The sequence below is a fragment of the Sinohyriopsis cumingii genome, unplaced genomic scaffold (genome assembly GCF_028554795.1).
Source record: "Sinohyriopsis cumingii isolate HCF-2022 unplaced genomic scaffold, ASM2855479v2 utg003054l, whole genome shotgun sequence".
Classification (NCBI taxonomy): domain Eukaryota; kingdom Metazoa; phylum Mollusca; class Bivalvia; order Unionida; family Unionidae; genus Sinohyriopsis; species Sinohyriopsis cumingii.
This window is the reverse complement of record NW_028316380.1, coordinates 153,790-169,473: the sequence shown is the minus strand read 5'-3', so window position 1 is coordinate 169,473 and position 15,684 is coordinate 153,790. Positions and strand designations below refer to the sequence as shown.

Genomic DNA, 15,684 nt, shown 5'->3' with positions numbered 1-15,684 from the left:
TGGTTCTTGATGTCGGGTTATCCTTAAAGCAACTTCAGAAACTCCAAGTGCGTCAAATACCATTGGATTTCCTCATTGCTTGTCTACTCTTGCATTTGCCTGAAGCGCGATAAATATATGTCGAGGTGCCGTCACTCCCTGCTGTGATGATATTTGCCATGTAAACATCCCAGCGGCGTTAACGGGGTCACTATCTGTGGTAATTGTAAACCATGATAACATCGATTTACCACCTGTGTTCATGAAAGAAAGTAATCACTGTTCTTCAGCAAGCGATGAAGTCATTGCTGGCATCCACAGTGACATATTTGCTAGTGTTACTTTACCATCATCAACTTCAGCAGGATGCCATATCGCATCGTTGTCAGTGGACTTTCTAACAAGTACTACTGTGTGTTTAGCGCCGAATATAACCTTTCTAACATCTCTGCAAAATCCAAAAATATCAGTCAGTGGAATTGCGCATGAAAACTCATCGGCTTTTAACATTGCTCGACGTGCAGCAAAACCAAGTTGAATTCTGAATTAACACTTATGACCACAGGCCCTACATCTGCATCATCGGCGGGGGCACTGTGCTTGTTTGGTCGTTTTATAGTATATTGATTACCATTAGGGAAGTCAGCTGTGTCTTTTGCAAACATTATTGTTGGACCGGACGATTTCGTATAGTCGTCGGAGTATCTTGCAAGACCAAGTATCGTCGTGGCAACATCGACATTTTCAAGACATGATTCAATATCCTTTCCATCAGTCGAGTATGTGGCTCTGTTAAATAATGCCATTATGCCATTGTTAACAAAACCAACTTGATCGTTATCTCCGTATGCTGTATCATCTGCTTTTGTGAGTATGCCTTCAACTTCGATAAATGCTACAAAAGATAGGAAATATCTACTTGTATCCTGAACTTGTAATTCAATTCTTCCCCTTGCGTTTGGTGTGCGTGCATCATAAGAATAATACTGATAATCATGTACAGACTCGTCTTTGGGAACTGGTGCGTCCTTGTTAAATGCTGTGTCGGATATGCGCTTGAACATTTTTATTATAGTTGTTATCGTCTAACACGAAGACCACTTCCCGCTATCAAACTTGCAGTTATATTTTTTTTCTATTTCTTTGGCGGAAGGTACACCAGCCAACTCTGCTAGTTTTTGATTTGCGGCTTGATTTATTACTTTACTGACATTTGCGGGCATAATTTCAGTGCTGGGTAAGTTTACTGGTGGTTGTGCTTGAACCACTTGCGGTGAACCTCCTTGACGTTTACGTATTAATCGTGCTATTCTGTCTTTGATTGCCGAAAACGCCTTACCAACGTTGCTGATTGCACCAGGAGCTTTTTCACGAATAACGTCGATAACTTTCATTGATAATTGTTTCGCGATTTGTGCTGCTTTGGGAGCCATCCTTGCAAATAATCATTGAACAACATCGACAAGTCCATCCCCGTAATACGCGCTATAAACAGGTAATCGTGAGTTTACTACTCTGACCATCTTGGGTCTGCGGTGAGAGTCATGTATGATCATCTTATTTGTTAGTTATTCGTTTAATCGCTGTAGTAGCCGTCCGCGATTTCATCAATGAGAGATCGATAAACATTAATATCCATGATACCGCCTTGAAATAATCGTCGACAAATATCAGCTGCTTCATTAAAATATTCTACTGAATTGTTACCGGCTCGTTTCCCTTTTATAAGAATTCTAGTCGTTGCACGTCATCGAGAGTATTGTTAGGACATGGAGTAAGACCACTTCCTCGAGTAATAAAACCATTTCCTGTAGGTGCATCGTGAAATTCTCCTTCTTCTTCAGCTGGATAGTACATTTCTTCTTCTTGTTGCAGAGGTGGAGGAAGTTGATAGGAAGGCTCTTGATGTGGAGTTTTTCGTCCTTGTTTTCTTTTTGTCGTTGTTGCTTTTGTTGTCGTTGTTGTTCTTGTTTCCGGCACCATTCCTTTCGTTGCATTTCATCATATCGGTCTACTCCTGTTATATACGTTTTATAATACACGACCTGTTTGTCTATCTGATTAACATTCTGGTTTATTTTATACACCCAATCCATCCATGTGGTGCGACTTACACCTTTAACGTGTTCTAATAATAACTTGCAGCAGCAAACGCACCAGGTTTGATTATATCATCAGGTTTCACTAGTTGAAATTTTTTATTGTTTCTATACCGCCTTCAGTAAATTTCTCCGTGAAACCAATTCTCATTACCTTTTTTTGGTTCTTCAAGTTGAGGAGGTGGTTGAGGTGGAGGTTGAGGTGGAAGTTGAGCTGCAGCTTTATCAGCTGGAAGATCTCGTAAAATCTTTTTTTTTTTAGTTCTTTCTGCTGTTTTTTTCAGTAGCCGTTACTATTTTTGCAGTATACTTTGTGATAGGCTTAAATAATTGTTCTGTACCTTCTGAATATTCAGTTTGGTATTATTGACGCGCTTGTAGTTTTTGTTTAACAGCATCTCTCAACGGAAGATATTTCTTAATCGCTTCTAGTCGTTCTCGAGCTATTCTAGCTGTGTAAGATTCCTGCGCTGGTGGCATTATTTGTTATATTTTTATTTTAATTAACAGCGGCAATGAGGGTGTTGTCTCGCCCCACACAGTCACTGCCACGATTTTTCTTTTGCGATTTTCAGGAAGACTTATTCTTGAGATTCGAGAGTGAGTCAGTTAGAATTTTTGCGATTTTCAGAGGAAGGCTTATTTTGCGATTTGACAGATAAGTCAATTAGAGGCTGTTCACCCTCTCTGCTGCTACACCCATACAGGATGAACCCTCTCAAACAGGAATACTTGAAAAAAATCAATATTTGCTCGAGAATGATTTTTTAGACCCCATATAAAACTTTCTTTATGTGCACTGATTAAGGGAAGACGAATAGTGTGACAGATTCATTTCCATTACCAAGAATCGATGACTATATTGAAAAGATCGGAAATGCCAAGTATGTCACGAAATTTGACCTTCTGAAAGGATTTTGGCAAATTCCACTAACGGAAAGGGGAAAGGAAATTTCGGCATTCGTGACTCCAGATGGACTTTACCAATATAAAGTAATGCCGTTTGGGATGAAAGGTTTGCCAAGTACTTTTCAATGTCTCGTGGATATGATTACATTTGGTCTAGACAATTGTGGTGCTTACATCGATGATGTAAAACGACACATGGAAATAACATTTAGCAACAATTCGGAAATTATTTGACAGACTCACAGATGCAAGTTTGACAATTTATCCAAAAGTGAGTTCTGTCGTGCTAGTGTAATTTTTATAGGACACAACGTGCGACATGGACAAGTTAAACCAATAGATGCTAAGGTCAAGGCTATCTCTGAATTCCCTGTGCCTGATAATAAAAAGCAACTGATGCGATTTTTAGGTATGGCCGGATACTATCGGAAATATTGTTCCAATTTTTCTATTATTGCTGAACCATTGACGAATTTATTGAGTAAGAAAAACAAGTTCCATTGGACTGAAACATGTCAGGAGTCTTTTGATAAGTTAAAAGCCATACATAAAAGCGCGCCAGTTCTTACAGCTCCAAATTTCAGCCAATCATTTAAACTGTCTGTTGATGCACGTGTTGTTGGGGTTGGAGCAGTTTTGATTCAAGAAGACTAAAATAGCATTGATCATCTAGTGTGCTATTGTTTCTAAGAAATTAAATAAGCACCATAAATACCTAATAATAGAAACACTGTTTCTATTTTTGACTTAGTTGCCCACCTTGATTCAGAAATCACCGAGAGAAGTAAACAACTTTTGATTTTTATTTTATTCTCGGAGTAAAATGATTGGTTTTTATCAAGGTCATACTGCGAGTACGTGATTTTATTTGTAAACAGACTCTATTTTGCAATTCTGGGTTTTCCAAAATTGCGCAGTATTCAGGTTTTATACCGATGTCTATAGAGAAATTAATTAGTTGGTTTTTTACACTGGAAGTGTTTGTGACCAGTTTGGAGTTGTATTTTAATTTTTATTCAGAGCATTTGGATTCTATAAGATTATTTTTTTCCGGGAAATAGTTGAGTGTTCATACATAATTCTTGGACAAAGACATTTATTTAAATTTTATTCGGAAATTCTAAAGCCGGAATATTATTGTTTGTGAATCAGCAAAGAACTGTAGACTTTTGAACACCACACTGACTTTAGTATACGTCATCGCCTTCCATTTTGCATTTTTCGTCGGGACTAGAACTTGAATTCATTAAAACATTTCATTACTAGGACTTCTAAAATTTAATTCGTGGATTATTCTTGGATTATTTTCGGATTTGATTCTTTAAACAGCAAGTTCTTTTTTTTCATTTTTACAGTGCTTTTCCAGGGAAATAAATTATTTGCTAAATTTTTCAAAGCTTGTTGTTTTCACTCTTTCTTTTGTTACTGTTGATTAAAGCCTAAACACGTAACATAAGATTTGTTACAATACTGATTGAAAAGCATGTTTAGATCTGATCAAACTATTTGACATTTTAATAATAACAAAACCTGAAGCAGCCTGCTCAGTTTGAATTGACTAAATTACCTTTGTCATAGAACTGGACAAGTTATACGAATCCGGAAGGGACGCAGTTATCAACCAAGCATTGATGCACATGGAATTGGGTCACAATTAATACTTCCAGTTCAGTACCCACGAATGTAGTTCTAGTCTATTTTTAGAACATTTTTTCCTCTCTCATTTTGGTGGTGATAGAAGAGTTTTATTTATGCAATTTTGGTAGGGATTTAAAGGTAACTGTTTATTCTTGATAATATGAGCTCAGAGTGTTGTTGTCTGTGTGTATTTCGGCGACAGTGCACAGTGAGTAATAAGGCCTTGGTGATGATCCGGAAGTGAAATCTGTGTTCTGTTTATATGCTGCTATGTTGACAGTCCAGCATCTCAAAAAAGAGCAGGTCAACCTTTGACGAGAACTTCACCGTGCAGTCATCTTTGAAGGTATTTTAGATTAACATATGATTTATATTGATTGTCACACAGTGGAAAGGTCAGTACTGAGAAACAAATGCAGAGAACTTATAGTAAAATTAATTGTGTTCTATGTCCACATGGGGCCCAAGAGTATGATGTACATTGATACTTCCATGCCCCCTCCCCCAAACACAACAGACACTTTTATACGTATATTATGTGTATCTGAACAGTTCTTTATGAATTTGCAACACAATTTCATATTTGATTCAAACGTATGATGTATATTCTAAATTATTTAATTTGCATTTTATTTCTTTGAAATAACCAATGCCTTCCAATCCGATGTTTTTCAAACAAAATAAGTATGTTATGCTACACAGACAAATAAGAATTAGGGTACATTAAAATTAATTATTTTAGTTAATTGGTCTTTAGACTTTCAAGATGAAATTAATATTACATAATTATACTGAACGTATCTGGTTTATTGCACCTAGAGGTAAGTGATTTTGTGACAAATATTGTGAACTGATGATAAGATAGATGGAGCTGATTTAGTAGGATTCTTGGTATCCAATCGAATTCTTTTTCCATAAAAGTATTACATGTTTTTAATTTTAAAAAAACAAAGAAGAAGAAAAACGTGACAATCGCAAGCAAAATGACCCGCCGCAGTTTTAAACACGAACCAAATTAGAAAAAGAATCGTCTCTAGGTAAATTGCATTCTGTTGCAAGAATAATAACAATATAATGCGAATGCCAGTAAAATAAAACATTTTCTTTCTTATCCCCATTTTATGTACTGACTAGAGAAAATAATTACTAAACTCTGTCGGGAAGAGGCAAATGAAGTGCCATGTTTTCCGCATCAATCCAACTTTCGAATGTTGAGAGAGAGAGAGAGAGAGAGAGAGAGAGAGACAGACAGACAGACAGAGAGAAAGACACAGAGAGAGACTTGAAAATATGTTCAGAAAATGCTTCCTGAAACATGCTGTTTGATTGGCCAACTTTTGCACAAGTCCCAGCCGTACACGTTTGTCATGGCTTTGTCAATAGATTTATCTCTTTGCATATTCATCCACAGCGTTATTTCATTTAATTCGTTGGGACATAGATAACACAACGTGGCGGATATGAAACTTAACATTACAGCATGTCATACCCATTTTATTAAAATGGAGTCATATCTATTCGATCATGTTCCATTTTACATTAAACTAGGCCAAATAGTCAGACGATTCACACAACAGTTGAAAAATGCCGGTACTTATCAAAGTATTCGTCCAAAGAAATACTTACATGATGCAACAAACATAATATTTCTTTTAAGACAACCAACTGTCTCCCTAACTCTCAATCCCCTATGTGGGTGAGCCCTTGTCTTATTACGATTTGTGCTGCTATTGCAGACTCAAATTATATATTTTAAACCAATATTAATAATTATCATAAGTATTTAAGATAATCTACATGTTATTACATTTCCATTTATATTGTGTATTACACAGATAATCTATGTAGTCATAATGTTATTTGTCATTTTTTTGGTTAATGTTTATTGAAGGATCCGTAGGCCTAACGGCATCTTCTTCCCCTACTCACACAGGGGCTGGTATCGTAGCTTACAATTGACCTGTCATACATGTACTATATAATAACTAATAATAGTTATTATAGGCTATAGTACTTGTATGACAGGTCATTTGTAAGCAACGATACGAGTCCCTGTGTACTCACACACCCAACCTCGTCCTCACAGTAACAATCACCAACCTATCCCAGATATTTTTAAGTGATTCAATTTTTGTTTAAAGCAAATAATAATAATAATAATAATAATAACGCAACTCTGAATATAACCAATATGCATATCAAGACATTGGCTAGTATTAATAACTTATTTTCAGGGTCCATATTTGTCTTCACTATTAAAATGCAGGAGAGAGAGAGAGAGAGAGAGAGAGAGAGAGAGAGAGAGATTCGTTCTAAGGCTAAGGGAAATACATGTACCAGGCTGAGTCGAAATCTGCTAGCAGAACTAAGTTATCTGAACATTAAACTCATGGGCAACAACTCTGATTTCAGGAACGGTGACCTTGACATTGAAACGTGAATAGACATTGTAAAAAATAACAATTTAAGTAACAAATAAATAAAAACCTAATTCAGCTCATAGTTGCAGCATAAATGCTCCTATTAAAAGAAACAACTTCCAACATTCATTTTTTTTTACATATGATATCCAGCAAAATGGCTACGTTTCGTGTATGAAAAGAATGCACGTTCTAGCTGCATTTTGCTTAATACATTTTGTCTATCTGATCTATATAAAAAACAATGTTTTTTATGGTGCAACATATTATATGTATGTTCAATGACTGGATCATACACGGCAACGCCATTTCTCGGCAAGATATGATATATATGGCAGCCAATATAACTGGTGGAGGAAGAAGCCGGAAAACGGGGTAAAAACCACTGGAAGGTAATGGCAGCTTTCTCACATGCCCACATTGGCCAGGCCCGAGACTTGAACCCACGCTGATAGAGGTGAGATAACAGTGATCAGTGCCCGAGAAGGATTGAGTAGGGGGCTTTAAAACTTACGAAATATAAAATGCAGCAGCCTAATGTTAAGCAGTCTGCATTCCAAATGAATTACCATTTTGAACGTCATCGTACACAGGGCCAGCCCTTGGATGTGCGGAGCCCAAGGCAGCAAGCGATGAGCTCGGGGCCCCAAGCAAACAAACCGCATTGCTGAGTTGAATTTCTGAAAGCGAGGGGCCCAAGCTGGCAGCCTCGTTCGCCTTGCCCTAGGGCCGGCCCTGATCGTACACTAATAATAATTTATAAAATCATAAGCCGAACGAAGGGTCACATGAAAATAAATCCTGATGTGGGAACTGTAATATTTTACAAAAATGTACTAAGCGATGGGGAGTCGATAAGAACACATACGGTAATCCTCACCTGACACGGTTATCTGAAAGCAAACAGGTGTGATATATATGAAGGACTCCGCAAAGGAACGATATCTTTGATAGAGAACTTCCCTGCAGTGGTTATCGTCAGACACACCGGGATGGCATCTATTCCTCCGCCCATCAAAGAACCCGAGATCAAATATACCCAGGTAACAATTTATTTTTTAAACCTTAGAAATAAGTGCATTTTCAACACGTCCAAATCCATTGTTCCATGCTTTCTGTTAGGCCTTGCTGGAACCCGTCTAATGTGGAGTAGAAGCGACTACATAAATGAACTACGGGGTACAAATCAAACTGAGTAGGAAGGGAACTAAATCATGTGGGATGGTTACTTAAAATGATCGAAATAAAAGTCAACATTATCGAATCTACGAAGTCTAATTAACAAAAAATGTTCGACAGCAGGACATACTACAAACCCATACAGCCCCCACCCCAGCCGAAGTGTCATACACTAAAAACCCGCAACTATCTTGGTGGGCGTTTTGAACTGGAAATATCACCTGTTATCAAGTACGATTGGGAGCCTAGCGGAACAAGGGTGAGGGTGGGGAGATGGGATCCAGGATATTTTTCTAACTTTTTCCCCAAAATATATATAATTAGTTCTTTTTTTTCCCCTCTAAAAAATCAGATGAAGAGTATTTTTTTTCTGGAAGCTGATTGGAAACCTGCCCCACCCTCCGAAAAAAGAAGGGTTGGTCCGTTAGAGACGCACGTGTCAGACCCCTGGTTTTAGTTTCTGCGCTTGGGTCAGGTTTTCGGCACATTGTATACATCCTGTTATAAATGTGCTCGGAATGATGAATCTTGGTGGGAGGATGTAGATCGAGAAGTACTATACTGAGGGTTACTTTAACCCATTTTTCACGCCTCATTGACTTTGTTTAATTTTGTGCTTGATTTATTTTCTGAAGATCAAGGCAGAATGGTGCAACTTAGGGATAAGGGCCAGCATTATGAATAATGTACCTTCATCGTAAAAGTAGGTCACTGTGACCCATATTTCATGCTTCACTGACGTTGGTTTCATTTTGTTTAAAGTTTATATTCCAGCATTATTTATGATATAATCATCAAACTACATGATTGTATGATTTTGTATTAGTATCAAGGTCACTGACAGATTCCACGTTTATTGGCTGAGATTAACTGTCTGTATTTAGCTCAGGACCAAATAATAAAAAAATTACTTTTCTATCTATTAAACCTAGAGTCACGAAACTTTTTGATTAGATGAATGCTCATGACAATACAAAAAGTAGGTCACTGTGATCTATATTTCAGGTTTTGCTGACGAGTCTAAGTTGTTTTTAAACTGTTTATGCCTAAATAATGAAATACGATGATAATGTCTGTTAGTACCAGTTAGTTACTTTGAGATACATATACCATGTTACATGCTTAGTTTAAGATTTATGCGTTTAGTTCATGGTCAAAAATTTGCTTTCTACATACAAACTATCCTATCTAGAACCATGACACTTGATAAGCAATAATGATTCGTTTGAGAAGTATGTCATTATTACGTTCACAGACTTAGGTTATAATTTTATGTTTGATTTTAATTTATCAGGCACTGTTCGTACCTGAATAGTGCGATTGGTGGTCAAATGCATCTCTATTAGTAGGGGCCCCGAGTGGCCGAGTGGTCTAAAGCGCTCTCCGTTACGGATCACTGCCATCTCACCTCTGTCTGCGGCGGTTCGAGTCTAGGATTCAGCCAATGTGGGTATGTGAGAAAGCTTGCCAGTAGCTTCTCGTGGGTCGGTGGTTCTTTCTGGGGTTTTCCCGGGTTCTTCCTCCACCATTAATACTGGCCGCCATGTATAGCCTATCATGTGCTGAAAAATGGCGTTAAGCCCCAAAACAACAACAACAACAACAACATCTCTATTAGTACCACACCCTGCAACACAAGAAGCTACTCGCAGCCTATAATTTATGTTTTACGAACCTTCAGGGCCGGATTAAGCCATTCCAAGGCCCTGAGTACTGAAAATATTATGGTGCCCACACACCCACCCACCCCGCCCTTCCTACAAAATGCGAAAGTCAAACAAAAAAAAAATATTAAAAGCTAAAAAGGTGGAAAAATACCAGTGTTGCCACCATTTCCAAATCAAAATACTCGTACGTGCAGATCGATATGGTCATATACAATTTATTCATTTGTATCATCAACAACTTTTTTTCTTCTTCTGGTGCCCCTGTTGGGTTGGTGCCCCAAACACGTGCTTAGTGTGCTTAATAGGTAATCCGGCCCTGCTGGCTTTGAATAAGATTGCGTTTAGTTCATAACCATACGAGTCTTTAGCATGACATATGCATACTAGCCTAACTAGAATAATAAAACTTAGGGGATGCATTATGACAAGTACTATGGCAAAAAGGGTCTGTGAAATACTTCATGATCCAATGACTTTCTTGAAATTATGTGTATACGATTTATTGCATTTATTGGATGCTGTCTCTGGATCATGAACTTGATAACTGGACACATCTCTATTAGTACTACTCACATGACTGTATGCTTTGGTAACAAAGGTTAAGTTTTTTATTTGCATGTAGGTCATAATTACATCGATTTTACATGCAATACATATTTTTTAGCGTGCACAGAAGTACCTTTCTGAACAGAGTAGATGGAAGAAGTAATAAATTTTGATTATTCAATGGTCAAATGACCATATTATTGACAGTAGATTATACTCTGTCCCGAAGTACCATCAGCAGATTAAATGGAGTTTGTACACGAGGATGAATATTGGAATTAGGTAAATAAACGAGGCATATTATTTATGTGATACCTTGAGTGAAGGGCTAATTAATGTAATTACTGATGCATGTATTCAGGGCCTGATTAAGGCCTTCAGGGGCCGTACGCACTGAAAATATTATGGTACCCCACCCCCTTCCTACAAAACGTGAAGCTTAAAAAAATATTAAAAGCTAAATGGTCGAAATGGTCATATATAATTCATTCAATGTATCATCAACAATTAATTTGAATTTGTTCTGGTGCCCCTGTTGGGCTGGTGCCCTAAGCGGATGCTTAGTTTGCTTACTGGGTAATCTATCACTGGTTGTGTTGTAGGCTATCACATTAAAGATACACGAAGCATGTGACTTTCACCCAGTAAAAAGTGGACAATAGTAATATCTGCTGAAGAATATTTGATAAACAATGTTTGTTTTTTAAAAATTTATTTTCACCAACTTAATAAAGTATCTCTACTCTCTACTTTCATGGCAAAGAAAATATTCTTTGTATTGTAATATTTCAATTACGCCTATGTGTGTGTGTGTATGTATGTATGTATGTATGTATGTATGTATGTATGTACGTACGTACGTACGTAGGCAAGCAGGCATGGATGGATGGATGTGTGTGTGTGTGTATAGTGGCGGAGTGGTCTAAGTCGTTCCTCTTTAGAGATCACTGACACCACATCTGTTCGTGTGGGGCAGCTCAGGTGACCTAAAGGTGGTTAGAGCGACCGCCTCGGATAATGAAGGTCGCGTGTACCAACACCGGCCGAGTCATACCAACGACTTATACAAATGATACTAGCAGCTACCTCATGGCGCTCGGCATTAACAGGGTAGTGTTTTGACTGGTTACAGAATAATGTGACTGGGTGGAACATGACGCTACATGTCTGCGGCATGATGCCCTATGATGATAAACTGCATCACTGCAATCATCGTAGCAATATGGCTCCCATTGATAAAGCTACGTTAAAATACAATCTCTCTCTCTCTCTCTCTCTCTCTCTCTCTCTCTCTCTCTCTCAATGTTACTTTAGTTTGTCTGTCTGCCTGATTTGGGTTTTTAACATAGCTTTAACAAATTTTCAGTCATGTCGCTACGATGTCTGCAGTGACAGTTTATAGTGATGTCTAGCCATGCCGCATACATATAGCATGATGTCCCACCCAGTCACATTATCCTCAAACCAGGCCGTCCAGTCCTAGCACTAAACTCTTAATGCTGAGCGCCTAGCGAGGCAGCTGTAAGTACCAGTTTATAAGTCTTTGGTATGACTCGGCCTGGGTTCAAACTCGCGACGTCACGCATCCGAGGCGGACGCTCTAACCACTAGGCCACCTGAGCGGTCACTTTTGTTTCAATTTATTTTCTGCGGGATAATTAATATTTACATTGGAGACGATCAAGCTTAGTAGCCGTTAGCTAAAATCGAACTAAATGATTTATATAAGTTGTTTTTATATCGCAATCCATTTTCCTGTCTTTTGACTATTTATCACTTTTAAAAACCACCAATAATCGAAAATATTACATCAAACAAATGATACATCCAACAATTATTTGTTAAAATTTCCATCGATCGTGTTTATAAACTCATGTTTGATTTCATCGGCGAGTAATGCTCCCATGGTATACCTATGCAAACACAGTGATATTAAAAATTCAATAACCGTAAATTTGTGAGTGCTGATGATCAAACCTATGTTTATCAGTATAAGTGCAACCTGGTTGACCGCTTGTATGCAGAGGAAACCGTATGAACCGTAGCATGGATCTACATGTGTTTGAAACATGACAAAGAGTTAGGTGTTAATTTTAGTAATCAGTGTTCCAAACTCAAGTCTGTTAAAGGACTGAAAAATCATCAATAAAACGATGTCTCTATTTTTTTTCTTCAGTTACAACTAAAATAAGCTATCAAAAGATTCTTTTTATTAAAATCTAACTTTCATTATCAACCAATCCTGGTCAGGCAAACCACTGTATACTCTATTTTCGTCCATTTCCAGACTAGTTCCTATTTTTCATGCCATTAGTACCGTGAGTCATGCAACATCTGGACTTGGGTCACAAATATTTCTCCTATTATAGTCTCTACATTTGTTTCTCAGATCTGAACTTTCCACTGTGTGCAAATTATAATAAACCATATGTTAATCGAAAATAACCTCCAGAGATGAATTCATGGTGAAGTTCTTATGGGTTATCCGGCATTTCTTGGACAGGCTGGACTGTAAAAAAAAATCAAAAAAAATCACAGATTTCACTTCCAGATCACCATTACTGCTTCATTACTCACTCTGCACTGTCGCCAAAATACACTTAGACAACTAAATCATAATACCAAATTCTAAATAATAAACAATTGCCTTTAAACCAATACCAATAATGCCTAAATCTAACTCTTGTATCACCATCAAAAGTGAGAGGAAAAATGTTCGAGAACTAGACTGGGGTTACATTTGTGGGTACTGAACCGGAAGTAATACATGTGACCGCGTCCATCTACTCCAGTTGATGTTTTTTTCTTTTATACAACTTGAAACAGTTGTCAAGCTAGCCTCTCCCCAATGTAAAAAACTTAATGCTACTTTATGTTTCTTTCTAACACTTCTGTGGTGCTAGATATAAAAAAAAAACAGAAGTATCGTGATTCAAAATAAAATCCCCCCCCCCCCAATAAATTATCGGTCCTTCACACTCCTGGTAATCTGCTTGTGTTCGGTGTGTGGCAGATTTACCTCTACCAGTCCTGATTCTGAGCCATTTTATTATACTTCACTTCGTTGTAACTATCTATGTACAACCATTAAAAGACAATTTTGCTCAGAAGGGTAGATTTTGTAGCAAGACGACATTAGCGAAACCATTGAAATCCAACAGAACCTGTCATTAATGTCTGAAATAGATTCATTGCGTAGCCGTGAATGCTGATGGTCTGTTATAGATCGGACTAAGCTGTCTTATTAAATACTAGTTCATCACCAAGTAAAAGTACTGTAGTCACCTAATGCTTTAATATGTTGTCATCGTAATACTTGCAACTGAAAGGGAGATGACGAAAATTGCATACTATAGCCTCACTTGATGCATAGCACCATTGATATTGAACGGCGGCGAGATAGTGTCACGAAATGTTTGTGTTTTTATATTTCGTTTAAGCAAGCAATTTACTGTTTAAACAATTCAATATATTGTTTACAGGAAATAATATCTTATCTAAACAAAATATGTTCTATTGTACCTGATGAAGCCGTGCGTGTGAATAAATCCATAAATATGTATGAAATATTTTACAAGGCAATGGACGTGCCAGCCTCTCGCTAAACAGATCAGATATTTCTAAAACTTATTTGCCCACCACGAGACTGCTCTTACTTTTGTCAAAGCTGATAATGTCTATTGATATGTCACATTAAGCATTTAATTTTGGGGCATATCTTCCTGGCAAATTAAGCGTCTTGTACCATATTTTCTGAGTATATTTTCTCCCTTGCTGATTTTCAACTTAAGACTGGACTGATAGCATGTTTTGAACAAGAGGACGATATTTATTTTAATGCAAAATTTAACTTTCAAATGTCACCAAAAGTCAACCAAAATTTTACCTCAGTAATGGTCATGGTTGTCGTCCGTTCTGATAAAGGTTTGCATTTAAACGATATCCCATTCTTGATTTAAAACAAATGATTATGGTTATAAATTTCGTCAGTAAAATGTATCACAATCAGACAACGCAGCGCGTATCTACTAACATAGGCTTAATTTTAACTCAGAATGACTTAGACGTGTCTATTGTTAAAATTCAAAAACTTTTTGGTATCAACATTGATCAACATCTACATGGAATTGATCACATATGAGCAGTGGTAGTCAAAATAATATGTATGTTAAAATTGCGGTCGAGACTTCTACTTCCCCAATCACTTTAATTTAATATATATATATATATATATATATATATATATATATATATATATATATATATATATATATATATATATATATATATATATATATATATATATATATATATATATATATATCTTACCACTGATTGTCTACGGCTGTACCATATGGGGAAAAAAAATCCAATTATAATCTGTCCAGAATCGATAAACTCCAGAAAAGGTCAGACCGAACATTACTGAAATTTCCTTTTATGACTCCCTCAAATGTTTCGTTTTCACGTCTGCAATAGCTAACCATAAAAAAAAGGTATTCATTATATTAAAGGAATCATAGCATATGAGTCTTTGACCGATCTTTCTCCAGATTATATATGTAATCTAATTGAACTAAGATCATCAAATGCTGAGCGTAATCTCCAGTCGACGACTAAGAACGATCTCTAGATTCCGTGGCAGAAAATCGACCATTACAAAAGTTCATTCACTTGTATCAGCATCTACTGTATGAAATTCTTTACTCCTGAGGATATGTAAGTCGAATTCCTTGCTTCTTTTAAAATATCATTAAAGGAATTATTTCCTGACCAGCTTGAATAACTTAGTATAACCTCTGAACAGAAAACTTTATCATTATATCCATAAATAATATGTCCGGGTCTTATACGATGTGTGTGTGTGTATATATATATATATATATATATATATATATATATATATATATATATATATATATATATATATATATATATATATATATATATATATATATATATATACGACTTAGCTTGTGCTGAAATGTATGTGCCTGTGTTATATAGAATATTATTCATATATACATATGTTTCCAGTGCCGGATTAAGCTAGTGCAGGGCCTGTAACATATCCTATAAAGGGGCCATAAATTTTTAAAAATAAACATAAATATTAAAACACATAAATTTTTAACTTGCAAGGTAAAGTAATTGTATTTTGTTCATTTGATATACAGCCAGATAATACGACAAATATGTCTGACATTTCAGCAATAGTATTATTTACATGTAGGTAATCGATAGCTT

The 15,684-nt window shown here is 36.6% G+C and overlaps 1 protein-coding gene across 1 annotated transcript in view; it reads left to right on the top strand.

Moving 5' to 3' along the window:
• Positions 1 to 7,943: 7,943 nt before the first annotated feature.
• The window catches only part of LOC149769903 (retinal dehydrogenase 2-like), an 80,030-nt gene continuing 72,289 nt past the window's right edge, over positions 7,944 to 15,684 (top strand). The window contains exon 1 of the mRNA XM_089949674.1: positions 7,944 to 8,088. Within this exon, the coding sequence (XP_089805800.1) occupies positions 8,038 to 8,088 (51 nt within the window). The 5' untranslated portion in view covers positions 7,944 to 8,037. The remainder of the gene's footprint in view (positions 8,089 to 15,684) is intronic.